Source organism: Sparus aurata, chromosome 3, assembly GCF_900880675.1.
Source record: "Sparus aurata chromosome 3, fSpaAur1.1, whole genome shotgun sequence".
Lineage (NCBI taxonomy): Eukaryota > Metazoa > Chordata > Actinopteri > Spariformes > Sparidae > Sparus > Sparus aurata.
The window spans coordinates 13,108,051-13,122,764 of record NC_044189.1 but is presented as its reverse complement, the minus strand read 5'-3'; the positions used below and the strand labels follow the sequence as shown (position 1 = coordinate 13,122,764).

General features: G+C 43.4%; 1 protein-coding gene across 4 annotated transcripts in view; it reads right to left on the bottom strand.

Annotated features, from left to right (window-relative positions):
* The window catches only part of trps1 (trichorhinophalangeal syndrome I), a 125,086-nt gene that overhangs the window by 43,013 nt on the left and 67,359 nt on the right, over nt 1-14,714 (bottom strand). For all 4 annotated transcript variants that reach the window (XM_030412587.1, XM_030412586.1, XM_030412589.1 and 1 more), the window contains exon 9: nt 10,629-11,445. In XM_030412587.1, coding sequence (XP_030268447.1) covers nt 10,629-11,445 — 817 coding nt within the window. The remainder of the gene's footprint in view (nt 1-10,628; nt 11,446-14,714) is intronic.

Here is a 14,714-nt window from a genome sequence, read left to right as displayed (position 1 = left end):
ATAGGGACATGCATGCACACACCCATTGTTAGGCTGCACCTGGTCTATAAAGGAACAGGATAGATGGGACTAGGGGACCTGACTGTGTGATTGTTTGTGTCAGAGCTTGTGTGTGTATGTGTGTGTGCGTGTGTGTGCGCGCGTGTGTGTTTGTGTCCAAACATCTGCAGCAGTGACGCACCTTCAGCTAACAGCCCAAGTAACATTACTCGCGCTTTTACGAATAACACAATATTACACTGATATTTGACACAGATAGTACTCTCTTACCACGATCTGTCTTCTTCCTCTCTGTCAGTAAAAAAAAAGAAAGAAAAGTGTGCGTGCGAGCCACAAACACACACATAAGAAACAGATTTCCAAGTCAAACACTCTCAACATGACCCGACAGAAGCAAGATCTTAACAAATGTGAGATAGCGACAACATCATCCCAGGCTCAACTAAGATTGACTGACCTTTAAGGCGAACCAACTACTCTCATTTAAATGATAAACCCTTCAAAAAAAACCAACAACAAATGTTTGAGAGAGTTTTATATTTATTGTTTATTGCAGTCATTGACCTGCGTCTACTTTTTGCAATGTAGCGATATTTCCCTTGGTATTGTTCTGATGTCAGAACCTCCAGTATCATGATCCATTTGCACCTATACTATAGGTGTAATGAAGAAGCAGTGGCAATGGATTCCATACAATGCAACTTGAGCACACTCAGCCTCTCTATGGCTCTCATCAAATTGCCTCAGCCGTAAAGAGAGAACAAAAACAAGACTCTTACAGCACAACTGGACTGTAATGTCTTTAGCTCGATCCACCGAGCTACGTGGGACCCACAGAAACACAATACGAGTCGATATACACTCTGAGAACGTGTCTTGAGCGGTTGACGCTGTGCTGAGTTGTGTCGGATCCCGTTGTGTCGTACAGCCAGATACGGAGAGAAAGAGGGAGAAAGAGAACAAAAGAGAAAAGAGTCTTAAGGGAAATCGGGTATACAAGATGCATCATGCCAGTGGAGCAGAATTCATAAACACACTCGCGCGCGCGCACGCACACACACACGCACAAACTGGTGGAGAATTCCTAATGAGTGAAGCCCTCACAGGGGACACGGAGGGGGGAGACGGGCGGAGAGAAAGGGAGGAGTTGAGAGGGAGACAGACAGAAAAAGAAGAGAGACAGAAAACTGATATACTCCTCAAGCTTTCACCCCCAGATTAAGTATGCATGACACTGTGATCGTGTATTAAGTTTGAGGGTGGATGTGCGTTTCCACTGAGAGGAGTTAAAAGTAAAAAATCTCCAATCTACATTCCATTCACACAGACACGCACACACACACACACAGGGATGGCAGAGTGTGCTGCACGCGCACGTGTCCAGAGCCATATTGCTACCTTGCCAAGAGGTCCTTGGATCGCCAAGGTTGCCATGGCATTCCTCTCTCACAAACACACATACACACACTTTCTCTCCCTTTTTTCTCGCAATCCCTTTCTCTCTCACACACTCACACACACACACACACACACACTCACACACACACACACACACACACACTCACACACACACACACACACACACACACACACACACCAAAGTAAGGTGTGACTAGATGTCCTAAAGTGAAGTGGATTAAAGTGTCAAAATGACTGGTCGAGCCAATGTGCGTGCGTGTTTGCGCACATAATACTGTACGTGTGTTTGAGAATGTGTGTGTGTGGCCCGAGTGTGTGTGTGTGTGTGTGCCTATGTGACGTGAATGTGAATACGTGTGCTGCACTTTTTAGATTCTTTACCAAACCTGCTTTCTGGTTGCAGTGAGGGAGGTGTGCTGCTGCGAAGATGGGTCCCATCTTTCACAGACACTCCAACTCTGGCCAGAATGCGAGGCACGCTCAAGATGCGAGATGCGTCACGAGGGAGGAGAGATGTCAGCGGCTAAAATGTGGGTGGGAGTGCAGATTGGTTCATCTGAGCTTCTTATTGCTCATTGTTTTTGCTGTTGCGGTTTGGCAGGTGATCTAAGAAGGTCGCATGACATGACACAATCTACTGCGTTGCTTTAGCGAATCCCTGCTCGCCTCGATGCTACAAGGCATACCCTTCCACTGAGACACAAGGTCCAAAACAAAGAAGAGGATGAAGATAAGGGTTGATCAGCTTTTTAGGAGTAAAATTCAAACACTTAAATCAAACTTTTCCAGACTCTTGAAACCTTTATCATCACATTTAAACAATATACAATGAAGGCATTTGTGAAAAATAAAGGTAGAGATTGTATGTTCTCATCATTATTATTTAATGATGTTTGTGACTCAACTGTAGTTAAAGAGCATTGCAATGTTTTTAATTTATGCTTTGGCTTCAGTCGCCCCTGTGGTAACCAGACTCTATCCTCCAGCCACAAAAAGGTGGGCTGGATTCACATCGGCATCAAAAGTATGACTCTGTCCAAGCGCCCAGAATGAAAGGAGAGTAGGGCCGCACAGTTAATCAAAAATATGATGCATCATCAAAATTGCAAGAAGCTGCAGTTTTTTGATTAAGGTAAAACTTGTGACATTAGAACATTACAATGAAATACTGTAGTGCTGCAGAGATGCCCTGGCACATGCAAGTAAAAAAGTACAGACCACCCACAAAAGTCACAGCATGATGATTTTAGATTTTTCTTTTCGGCAAAAATATTAAATTGTGAAACAAAAATGACAATTTCCACTAATCATGAATCATATCCCAATATCTGTCAAAATAATTACAATCACATTTGTTTTTTTTTATCATATTGTGGAGCCCTGAAAGAATGACCATTGATCCTTGTTTCTGTTGAAATACATCAATGATAAAAAGAAGAAAGAAAAAAAGAACAGAAACATTTCTGTCGATCGACACTCAAAACTGTCGTGCTCCGACCCATAGGTCAAGCTCAAGGGTTATTTAGGTGTATTCAGATGCCAGGAGACAACAATTAATAATGACATTGGGATCATTTAATTAAAAGAAATAGTGATAGTATGGATGAAACACCAGATTACGTAGAAAATCAACCATATTTCAAGAGGTATCTTTAAACGCAAGCATATCCATAACCTTACCTTGGAAAAAAATTACTTTTCAAGACTTTGTATGATCTCTACAAAACAATACAGGAGAGGAAAATGAAAAAAAAGGCATGATAGTTCAGACAAGAAATTCTTTAAACTGATGTGTTTAACACGCGTGGTTGTTCTTCATTCGGCGTTTCTACTCAGTATGACATTTTATATTCTGTGGCTCAGATACATTGATTGATAAAAACAGTAGTCTACTTTCAGTCATTTGCTGGAAGCAGTTTTACATTACAACCATTTTCTCCAGCCTCTTCTCTCTAGTTTTTCAAATTACATCAGTCACTATTACCGAGGCAAAAAGTCCTGATTGTGTGAAAGAACCTCGGATTAAAAGAAGAGACGAGGGAGGAGAGACGGGCCAAGAGAGCCAGGAGACAGAGGGGCGGGGGAAGGCAGGCAGGGCTTTCAAATTAACTATTGGTCAGGGGTCAGATGGACATTTAATCTAACCAATCAGCTTCCTAATTACACAAGTGCTGCCAGAACGGGGCACCCAATACATTTCTGTGTGTGTGTGTGTGTGTGCGCCTGTGTGTGTAGCTGGCTAGCGTTGCGTGTAGAGGTCTTGTTGTAGCAGAATGATCATCTGGCCCCAATATTGGTTCCATGTGTGAACACACACGCATATGCACGCCTGCATGCACACACATATGCACACACGCACACACACACACGCAGCCTGTGGTGAATTGCTCCCACCTTACACAAAAAAGAGGGAGAGAGAGAGAGACAAAGAGAAACACACAGTGGATGTGAAAGCCATGGCAGAAAAAAAACAAAAAAAAATCAAGAAATATAAAAAAGAACAAACATATGCACACATGCACACACACGCACACACACACACTTCCAGTAGTGTGTGGGTAAGCTGATTGTAACAGTAATTGATGTAAACGTCTAAATTACAGCTAGGAGCTAAAATAACCACTGTGTTTTACCGTTGCCATGTCGACATGATGAAAAACACCTGGTTGGTTCACTGGCGGGGAGGGTGGAACATGTGTGTCATGGGCGCCCAGCTCCACCAATGAAAAGGCCATGTGTGTGAGCGGCATGTGTCTAAACCAATGAAAGGCTGAGTAGAAATGGAAGCTATTTAAATAGATCAGAATGTTAGGCTCAGCTCGAACTAATTATATCATTTTTCATGATATTATGAGAGCGACCGCTGCATCATTCACAAGAAAGTAAAGGCGGCTGGTTCCGTCTTTTTGCACAAATGCATTTCGGATCAACATTCTTGTGTAATCGCGCTTAATCTCAAGGTTGGTGGAAGATGTATTCGAATACTTTAAATGGTTTTTCCTACTTGGGTGCCAGATCGGTGCGGTATGGCATAAATAGAACGATTCACCGAGCGGCAATAAAAGTTTAGACAATCACAGGAAAGTGTCTATTATACTCCTCTGATCCCAGAAGGAGTTACTCCTCGTCTCTCCTCCTCACGAAGGTTAACTGCAGGGTCAGCTACCCAGCAGCAGCCCTGGAGCAAATGGGGATTCTTTGCTCAAGGACACTACAGCTGGGGAGAGTTCGTCAAGGCAGAGGGGACTGAGCCTGCGCTTTCAGCCGAGGGACATGTGACTAATCACTACGCCACCCTACTGCCAAAAAACTAACCACACTGGCAAATCCTGAGATTTTAACGTCAATTTAGTGTACTTTTCTATGACTGATGACCGACTTTACACTTTCAGAAGTGGTTTGATGTGGTACAAAGTCATGTTTGCCGAGCAGGTTGACAAGGAACATTTGACTTGTCGTGTTTTTTTTTTGTTTTTTTTTCCAACCCGAGTCAGAATCAATCAATCAGACAAATTCAAAGCCCACTTGAAAGGAGGATTAACATCCAAACACTGAGCCAAGCTATAGTCGAGCAAATAAGCTACTTCTTGATTAGCGTGAGCCAAAAACGCCAAGCTGTCACCTTGTTTCTATGTGCGTCGTCAGCTGTGATATGTGTGTGTGTGTGTGCATGTGCGTGTGTGTGTGTGAGTGGCATGTGTGGATTACTCAAAACGGGTCTGAATGTGGTTAAAATGGTGTAATTTGTTTTTCAAGCCAAATGTAATATTCCTCGCAGACAATGAGGCTGCTGTGGACTGTCACACAGCGTTAAGCCACACGCGGGTCATAGCTGTGACACACACGCGCACACATGCTTATCCGGCCAGTTTCCACAGACAGACACACAAACACGCACGGGTCAAAATTACAGCAAACAGGTCGTCTGATTATGTTTCTGTTACACTAAACACAGCCTGGATTTTATACACCAGGCACATTACCACACACACACACACACACACACACACACACACACACATACACACACACACACACACACACACACACACACACACACACACACACACACACACTATATTTCTTTCCAGCATGGCTGTGTTTATTTGAGTCTGTGTCCTGATGGGAAATGTGACTGCTGCACAAACAAACTGAGCGGCCCAGAACAGACAACTCTGTCTGAGTGTGTGTGTGTGTGTGTGTGTGTGTGTGTGTGGAGGGAGAGAGTGGGAGTGCAGTTTGATGAATATCAGTGGGTCTTCCCTTTTTCCGACGCTCACACACAGATATGTACGCACGCCCGCACGCACACACACACACACGCGCGCGCACACACACATACTAACCGTGCCGCAGCAGCTAGAAAGAATAAAGGCAGCACTCTGCTCGTTTTCCATAAGGCCGGTACATGAGATGCTAACAGCTTAAGCGGAGCATTCCCATCTTTATAAGGACGTCTGTAGCAAACGCAGCTTTTAAACTTCTGCGTTGACGATTAATGTCTGCTGTTCATAGCTGGCACTGAAGGACTTATTGGCATATACAGCTTACCGGCAACTCTTATTGTCTCCCAAGGCGAAATCTACCACGTCAGCAAATAGAGAAGTAGAGCAACCAAGGTCTCTCAGTGATGACTAGAAAGAGTCGAGATAATGCCTCACTGTGCACTGCCAGCTGTGAGGTTGTCTAAAAAAGGTCTATTCAATATATACACATATCAATCAGAGACACTTTTGCAATGAAAAATGCACTTTTCAGTAAAGGGGAAAATGTAAAACCACACAAATCATACATGAAAAGTACTTTAAAAGGGGTACTATGCAGTTTTGGAAAATAAATTAAAACTCCAAATTTAGTACATTATTATATATAATATTAATGAGGCAACAACACAAACTCTTCTCAGAGGAACACTAGGTCCCAAGAGCTCTGTTTGAAGCTAGAGAGGTGGCATGGTCCACCAAATATAAACAAAGTAAAGCAGTATGAAATCGTGTTGTCCTTTCAGGTCAGCTTGTTTATCTAGTTTATTCAGTCATGACAATAAACAAAGTTTAGCGTTTTAGGCATAACAGAAATCAGTCAATCAAGATCTTTCTCAAAACTACAAGTGTCTGTTTTTTATGAGATTACAGCGGGAGTGCAAAGGACCTAGAAATAGAAAGACAACATGCAGATAAAACAGCACAACAGCTGAGGCCCACAATTCACACATTAAATAGCTTAAGTTTTTTTCCTTTATCAGGCACACACACACACAATGACACACACAATGACACACACACACACACACACACACACACACACACACACACTGACTGGAGCATAAGCTCCATAATTTCCTGTAGCGGATATAAAGCGATGTTAAATTATCAGCAGGGAAAATAAGTTCAATTCATGCTTTAATTTCCCCACAAAACACACACACACACACACACACACACACACATTCGCTCTCACACAATCACGCACAGACAGAATGCAAATGCAGCCACGCGTTGCACATAATTAAGCACACAAGCAGTGGAGAGTGCGCACAGATGCACATGTACACCAACACGGAAGAATATACCCGAAGAAAGAGGGAAGAAGGGAAATAGAATGCAAAGTAATGACAGCTTTATGGAAATACAGCTATGCGAGTGTGTGTGTGTGTGTGTGTGTGTGTGTATGCGTGCATGCGCGTGTGTGTTTTAAACATAATTAGCTCCGTCGGGCAGAAATGTAAACGAGAAAAACTTTAATGAAACTCTTCTCTGATCTGCTGAAAGCACACATTCCCGTTTATCTCTCTCAGTCCGTCTCTATTTTCTCCGTCTGTCTCTCGACTCAAATGGAATTGAATGTCACGCATGGGACTTTTATAAAACCCTGGAGGTTTACGTTTCAGTATTGCATTATGACCACATAAGATGAACACAATCATATTGTGTTCGTAAGGTCGCATCCACCATTTTTTTCTTCCTCTGCGTGCGTCCATTTATCTCCTCCTCCCTGTTGTCCTTGAAATGGAATTCCCTTTGAAAAAAACAGTCTGGAATGTATTAGACGGACTAAATTTTGGGTCAATTCACATGTGTTTGGGTACATTCACATGCGTTCACATATGTTTGGCTCAGAGGTGGACCTCTCTCAGCCCCACTTAACTCAGAGAAACCACCATTACTCAAAGTATGTCCAATTCCATTTATAAACTGAAATGTCAAGCAGGCTTTTAGTTGAATTTCATCTCTAAACCCTCATAAACAGTCCATCTTTGCCTCGCGCAGTCAGTCAAAACTGACTGAGAATAAGATTTCAGACTGAGCAAATGTCCTCAATGCAATAAATCACTACAAAGCTACAAAACAAAGCCAATAGAGGAGCAATGTCTCAACACTGCACAGCAATTATAGATCAGGCCTTTTCAAAAGAAAATATTCTCCCCTCTCTACAAAGCAAGAAGCCTCCAATAGCAGAATACCAAGAACTGTGTGCGTGCGTGGCTGTTTGCGTGTTGTGTGTGTGTGTGTGCACGCCTGAACGCTTTATGTGTGTGCGAGGTGTGTATCGATCCCCCGTGTATCAGGTGAGTTGTCCTTTGAGGAAATAAGAAGGGAAATGAAAGAAAAAGAGTGAAAAGAGAGGGAGAAGAGGGACAGATCGATGCGAGGGGAGAACAGAAAGAATAAGTCTGAATGAAGGGAAACACACACACACACACACACACACACACACAAGTGCACGAAACTTAGAGAAATCACGCACACGCATTCACGTTCTTGGACGGAACGTGACAGAAGGGTTGTTTCTGCTTTTGTCTTCTTATAATCCCTCACATCCCTCCCGCTAACTCCCTCTCTTCCTTCAACCCCTCCCTCCTTCCTCTCTTCCCTCTCTCTCTCTCTCTCTCTCTCTCTCTCTCACTTGCCATTTACAAAGAGTCAATTTGTATTTCGGGCCGATTTCACCTTTTTATAATTCAGACTCTGCCCTGTTGCGTCAAACGCTGCATTTAAATCGAACTAAACGTGTGCGTGTGTGCGCTAAGTTATTTCAGATGATCCTTTGCATTAGCGCCCCTCCCTTACCCAGCCCAGTGATGAGTCAACCTAAGCCTGTGTGAATGTGCGCGCGTGCGTGCGAGTGTGTGTTAGACTTGTCGGTGCATGCCATGGAAACTGAGAATAAATATTGTGTAGGGAGAGGAGGGAGAACGATAGCAGCAGAGGCCATATCTCATGAAGCTAATAAGTCATGTTGGTGTTTCTCCTCTAATAAATTGTTAGTCTCGTCCGCCTCTTACTTCCTCTTCACCTACATTATTTTAAAGCAGCTGTAAGCGTTGTTGTAGCAGTTTGGCTAACTTCCTGTCCGTTTTTTGCAGTTACCAATCCCCTCCCTTTTTACATCACCACATGAAGGCACAGCGGTAATCGCCAGACTTGGCAGCTAAACAGGAGGATCCTGCTCTCTGCACATGCACGAGCAGACAGGACCGCCCCCTTTATGGAGTTGCTCTGTCCTGATTGGATAAAGCGGGCAGGGATACCAGAACATTTCTTTTCTCTTTCACTTAACTTTAGCACAGATCCAAAAGTTTCCAAAGATACCAAATATTTTCATGTAAATTGGGGGGGAAAATCCGATTCAATTGTATGGTGCAGCCATTGTTTAGTAACTTTCACTTCAGGCAAACAGCTCGAATGACACTGTCAGAGGATGTGGGATGGGATGTTTTTGTTGTTTTTTGTTTTAAAAGGGATAGTTTAACAGTTTGGGAACATGCTCCCTTGCTTCCTGCCCAGTTAGAGTCAGGACTAATAGCTCTTCTCAGAATAAAGAAAGGAAGCTCTGCAGCAGCTATCCTGACTCTGTTCTAATAAACACATTGATAAAGCTACCTCATTTACATTGTACAACTAAGCTGTTTCATCTGTACACAAAAAGAAAAGTAAAAAAATACAATCTGGGACCTTAGAGGGAGCTAAATTTTGGTTACTTCTTTTTCCTTGAGGCAAACAAATGGGAAAACTGCACGTGAAGGGGTTAATTCTAAACTTTTATCTCCATCAAACTCTCTCCGTCTTCCGTTCTTCATCTCAGTTTTTTTCCCCTTTCTCTTTCATGCATGTTCTCTCTCACTCAGTCTCACTCTCTCACAGACATACGCTGCCCCACCCACGATAATGAGCAAACCTCTTGCTGCCCCACCCTGCCCAGTCTGCCAAGTTACTGCCAACACCTCACACACACACATGCACACACACAGACATGCACACACAGACACGCACACGCACACACAAACACACACACACACACACACACACACAGAGAACAGACCAACCTACAACTTGGACAAAGAAGCCATACACTCAACTCACACACTGATATGTGCGTACACACACCACTAACACCGCTGTCACACTCAATAATACCAGTTACACAGACCCATGTCAGTGCCCTGACACTACACACCCACATACACACACACGCACACACGCACACACACACACACGCACACACGCACACACACACACAGTTCAGTCTATTCTGATCTAATGTGATCATAGCCAATAAGCTCTGCGGTGCTGGCAAACCATAGTCTGTTCTTGCCAGTCCATGACATCACTGTGAAGTGAAAAGCATTGTGGGCCACAAAGTGGGATGAGGGAGCTGACTGACAGGTGGTAACCATGGGAACTTTCAGTTTGCCTCTCCGTTGCCATAGCAACAGGCAAGTTTCTCAGTTTTGCGAGTTAAAATTTAATTTAGAAAAGAGATGAATGCAACTTATGGGAAAGGAAATTATGTCATGGAAGCACACACACACACACACACACACACACACACACACACACACACACACACGGACAAAAACTCACACAGATATGCACACACTCGCACCCACGTTTCTGGCCAACGTGAATCTGCATAAGTGGTCTAAATGACGGAAGAATTACAGATTTCATTGTCGCCGCGCTCTGCATGAGGTCTAATCCTCACATGTGGTTCAAAGGAAAGGAAGATACGGGCGTATTAATAGAAGCACTATGACGACTAATGCTCTCAGCAGGTCAGATCTGCTTACAGAGATCTAGATACAGAGGTCTTCATTCAGAGAGTCAGAGGCTAAAATCGGGGTGTGAGAGAGGAAATGAAGAAAAATTAGGCTCAATCAGAGAAATGAGCTGAATGTGAAGCAGGGGGGTGCACGTGTTCCACCTTACCCGTAGAAGGGATTGGGACTCCTCTTTTGCGCCTCCTCCTTTCGTCTCCTGTCCTCCTCCGCCTCCGCTACCTCCTCCGCCACCTCCCCCTCCTCCTCCTGTGTACTGCTGAGGGGCCATCTGGACCTGTTTCTCCCCTCCGCCTCCACCTGCAGCAGCTCCTCCCGGCCTCCCACCGCCGTAGAGCTTGGCGTCTCCCAAAAACGACTTGGTATCTCCCAAAAACGACTTGGTGTCTCCCAGGTAAACCATGCTAGGTGAGGCCACGCCTCTTTTCTGCTGCGAGGCCTCGTGATTGGCTGAAACAAACGACAGTGACAGGGGGGAGGGGAAAAGAGAAGGGCTCCCACCTCCTGTTCCTCTTTCTACCCCTCTCTCGGGTCCCATTCGCTCCTTGGGCACCCAGAGTAAACCATGGGCCTGCTCACCTCCTCTTTCACCCAGTCCTCTGGTCTCCCCGAGGACCCAGCCTTTCTCACGCTCTCTCTCTTTCTCCTCACCTCCCTCACTTTTTACCACCCCTCCTGCCTCTTCTCTGCCTCCCTCTGCCAGCCGTCCCTCGGGTGGTGCGAGGGAGTAGAGGAGGCGAAGATCCCCCTTGCTTTCTTCCTTGATGGCTAAGGTGGAGGGAGCTGAGCAGCCGTTGGCCGAGAGTGTTAACGATGGCGTCAGTGAGGTGGGTAAGGAGGTCGTTGTCAGTGAGCTCAACGAGGGGGAGGATTCGTGACAGTGGGCTGAGTTAAAATGGTCGAGGAGGGCGGACGAATCAGGAGCCGTGAAGTCACAGCGTCGACAACGGCAACATGCGTGGACACGCCTGCAAGGAGAGGAAAAAAGCCATGAGTGATTTATCCAACTTGATCACGAATAATTAAATGCTGTACTACGATATATATAAAAAAGTACAAAGGAGTCGGAAAAGTTTACTTTCATTGTGATTTTGGAAATGGTCGGCAATGAATTGACATTATAAAACCGTTTAAACATATACATAAAAAGAGTTATTTCAGGTTTGTCGACGACGCCAACGTGACCTCCTAAAAAAAACGATTTGCTCATTAGAGGTGATTGTCAATGAGAGAGTGAGTCACACTGAAGTCAGAACAGTAAAACTAACGAGACTGAGCATAAGTATTACGATTTAAGTACCTGGTTTTGTTTTCATTTCTAATAGCTTTTATTGGGCCGTATATGAGATGAGGAAAAAGTGGCTAAATTGATCACATTTCCAAAAAGAAAAACCCCACTCCCTGAATGACTAAATTGAAAGTGCATTTCCTCAAAAACACTCAGGTAAAGTTTCACCCAGCCCGTTGCCAGTAAGTGACTCAGTATTCCACTGAATCACCGTGAATTAGGACCAAACTGTGGGGAATGTAAATGAATCTGAATGACATGAAATGTATCAGCCATCAACAAACCACCTTCATTTCCTGCTGGCAAGGCCCTGAATGACCGCCAATATATACGGTACACAGCATCTGGGTTTTTTCTGGGCTCAGAGGACTGTTTTGGTGCTTCTTGTGCGGGCCAGCGAGCAAAATCAATCGGGCATCTATACCGAGAACTTGGATCCGTTTGCAGTGGCTTTTGGGGGAGCCTGCTATGGGCAGCTTCTTTATATTTAGGTATACAGGAAAAACATTAACTAGGAGCTGTCAAAATATACATTCACAAACACATGAATATAAATCTTCCTGAAAATAAATAACAGAACAACAAATAAAGCATTTCTCCTCCTGCGTATTCCTCACCGGCGACTTCTCATTACTGCCACAACTGCTCATTTATAACGCTGGAAAGTGTCAAAAATGTCATTAAAAACGTCAAAGAACAATCAAATTTCCGTGTTTCTGTTCCGGCATCTGTCATGCCCTTTGGGTTCTGCTCAGGAACCTGCCAGAACTATTCTGCACGCAGAGAGGAAAGAAAAACACACCCACACAAATATTAAGGACATATCCAGGTATATAACTTTTAAGATCACACCTACCCTCTTGCAACTGATGTGTTTTTTGCAAGATTGATAGCTACTGAAGTGTTAATGGCATGCAGGTCTAATCAAATATCTCTTCTTCGTCTCTCCCCATTGTTTTAAACCTCTTTTTCTCCGAATATGTGATCTGCTGCCCTTTATCAGCTGATGAAAAACAAAAAAAACTGCCAGTTGAGCAGATCAAAATGATCCGGGCATGTTGTAGAAAAATATATGTGTGTATGAGTAAAGTACACCTTGTACCTTACAGACTTAAATATCTCAAGATGCTGAACAAAGACACAGCGGCCTCTGTTTGTCATCACCACTCATGCCACACGTGTATGCACACATGGACGGGCGCACTTCACAGACTCATTTACTCACCGTTTCTTTCTTTCTCTCACACATATTCATGATAATCATCATTCATCATATGTGCTCATCTAATGCGCCTCTACCCTGAGAACCACCAACAGCTGCATCTGTCCCGCATGCAGAAAATCAAGTATTTTTTCCCCTCGGACAATCAGAGAGGACATTTCATTTTGTGTTGAAATGATAAATGCCAAAGCCGTCTGAATTAGGGCTGCAGCTGTACACTCTTTTCTAGGTATACCCTGCTAAGAATTCTGCCCTATTATTGTTTTTAAAATATAAAAGCTTATATGTCTGTCATTTTGTGAAATTATAAGAAAGCGTTGGGTCAATCACAAAAAGAGTCTGTTTTCAAGCCATTAAGGGATAAGTTCAACCCGAAAACTGAAAATTGCGTCATTATCTGCTCACTCGCTTGCAGATAGAAAATCGGTGGGAGTTTTGCAGTCCACAAAACGCTTCTGGAGCCTCACAGCAAAACAGCGTTTCAGCATTTATCCTAAAAAACTGAAGGAGATGGAAACTTAAAATGGCTCATTACAGCTCATCCAGCGTGATGTAAAGTATCTCGAAGCCCCAAGATTCTAAGCTGATGTGAAAAGATGATATTTACACCCTTTCAGCAGACAAACTCTTCACTTAGAGCTAAAAGCGTTGTTTAGTGCGTGCTCCACCTGAGGACAGTGTGCTGAGGGTGAAAATATCACCTACAGATCAGTTTTGGATCACAGGGGCTTCCAAAGACTTGGATTATGTCAAACAAGCTGTATGGAGCCGTTTTATGATTTCTCTTGCTTCGTTTTTTTCATGTTGACGAGGAGAATGCTGCTCTTAAGCTTCAGAAATGTTTCACGGATTACAAAACGTCAGCTGCCTCTCCATCAGCACAAGGGTGAGCAGACAATGGCTTGATTTTCATTTTTGGGTGAACTTATACTTTAATGGAAAATAACAATTATAATAATAGTGTGATACCAATTATCCTGACACAGTGAAGTTGTGATATTTACTCTCATACCGTTAAAAACCTAGTTTGAATGCACTGCTTTTAAGAGCTTTACTAAATGTTTCTAAGTTTTTGGTAAAGTAAAATTGTATCTGTCAGATTTATTTTATTTGTTGGTTACACCAAGAAAAGTTAGTCTTTCAGAATAATAAGTAACCTGGCATTACTAAAGTATGAGGAGTTTATGGGAAACTCACTCGTGGTAATTTATTTGTTTGGAAAAATGGTCCAAAAAAATATCCTGAAGACAAAAACTGCTTAGCAATGCTCAGGGCAAAACAAAAAACTCTTCACTTTTATTTCTCCAATACAACATGTGAAGTCAATAAACTGTACGTCAGGGCCGAGGCCTGTAGCTGGTACAGAAGGTCTCTTTTTTCAGCAACTGACTATGTAGATGATGGAAGCGCACATTAAATTTGTTAATATATTCGACTGCAGCTTCACATTTGTAGATGAGAGTTTCATTCTGCTACTGGTGCCAAGGAAGCCAATTTAAATGCATTGATGACTAAAGAGCCTGCATGTTTGTGGACTTTACATTGAAAGTCTCAAGGTCTCTCAACTAACTAATCTGTCTTACCGGTCACAAACCCTTATATGCGCTGAGGTCAGCACCAGCCTGTGAGTCTACACACACACACATACGCACACACAAATGTTAATAATTCCAGTCAGAGCATGGCGGTATTTCTGCAACATAAAGACGTTTGAGAATAAGCTTTAT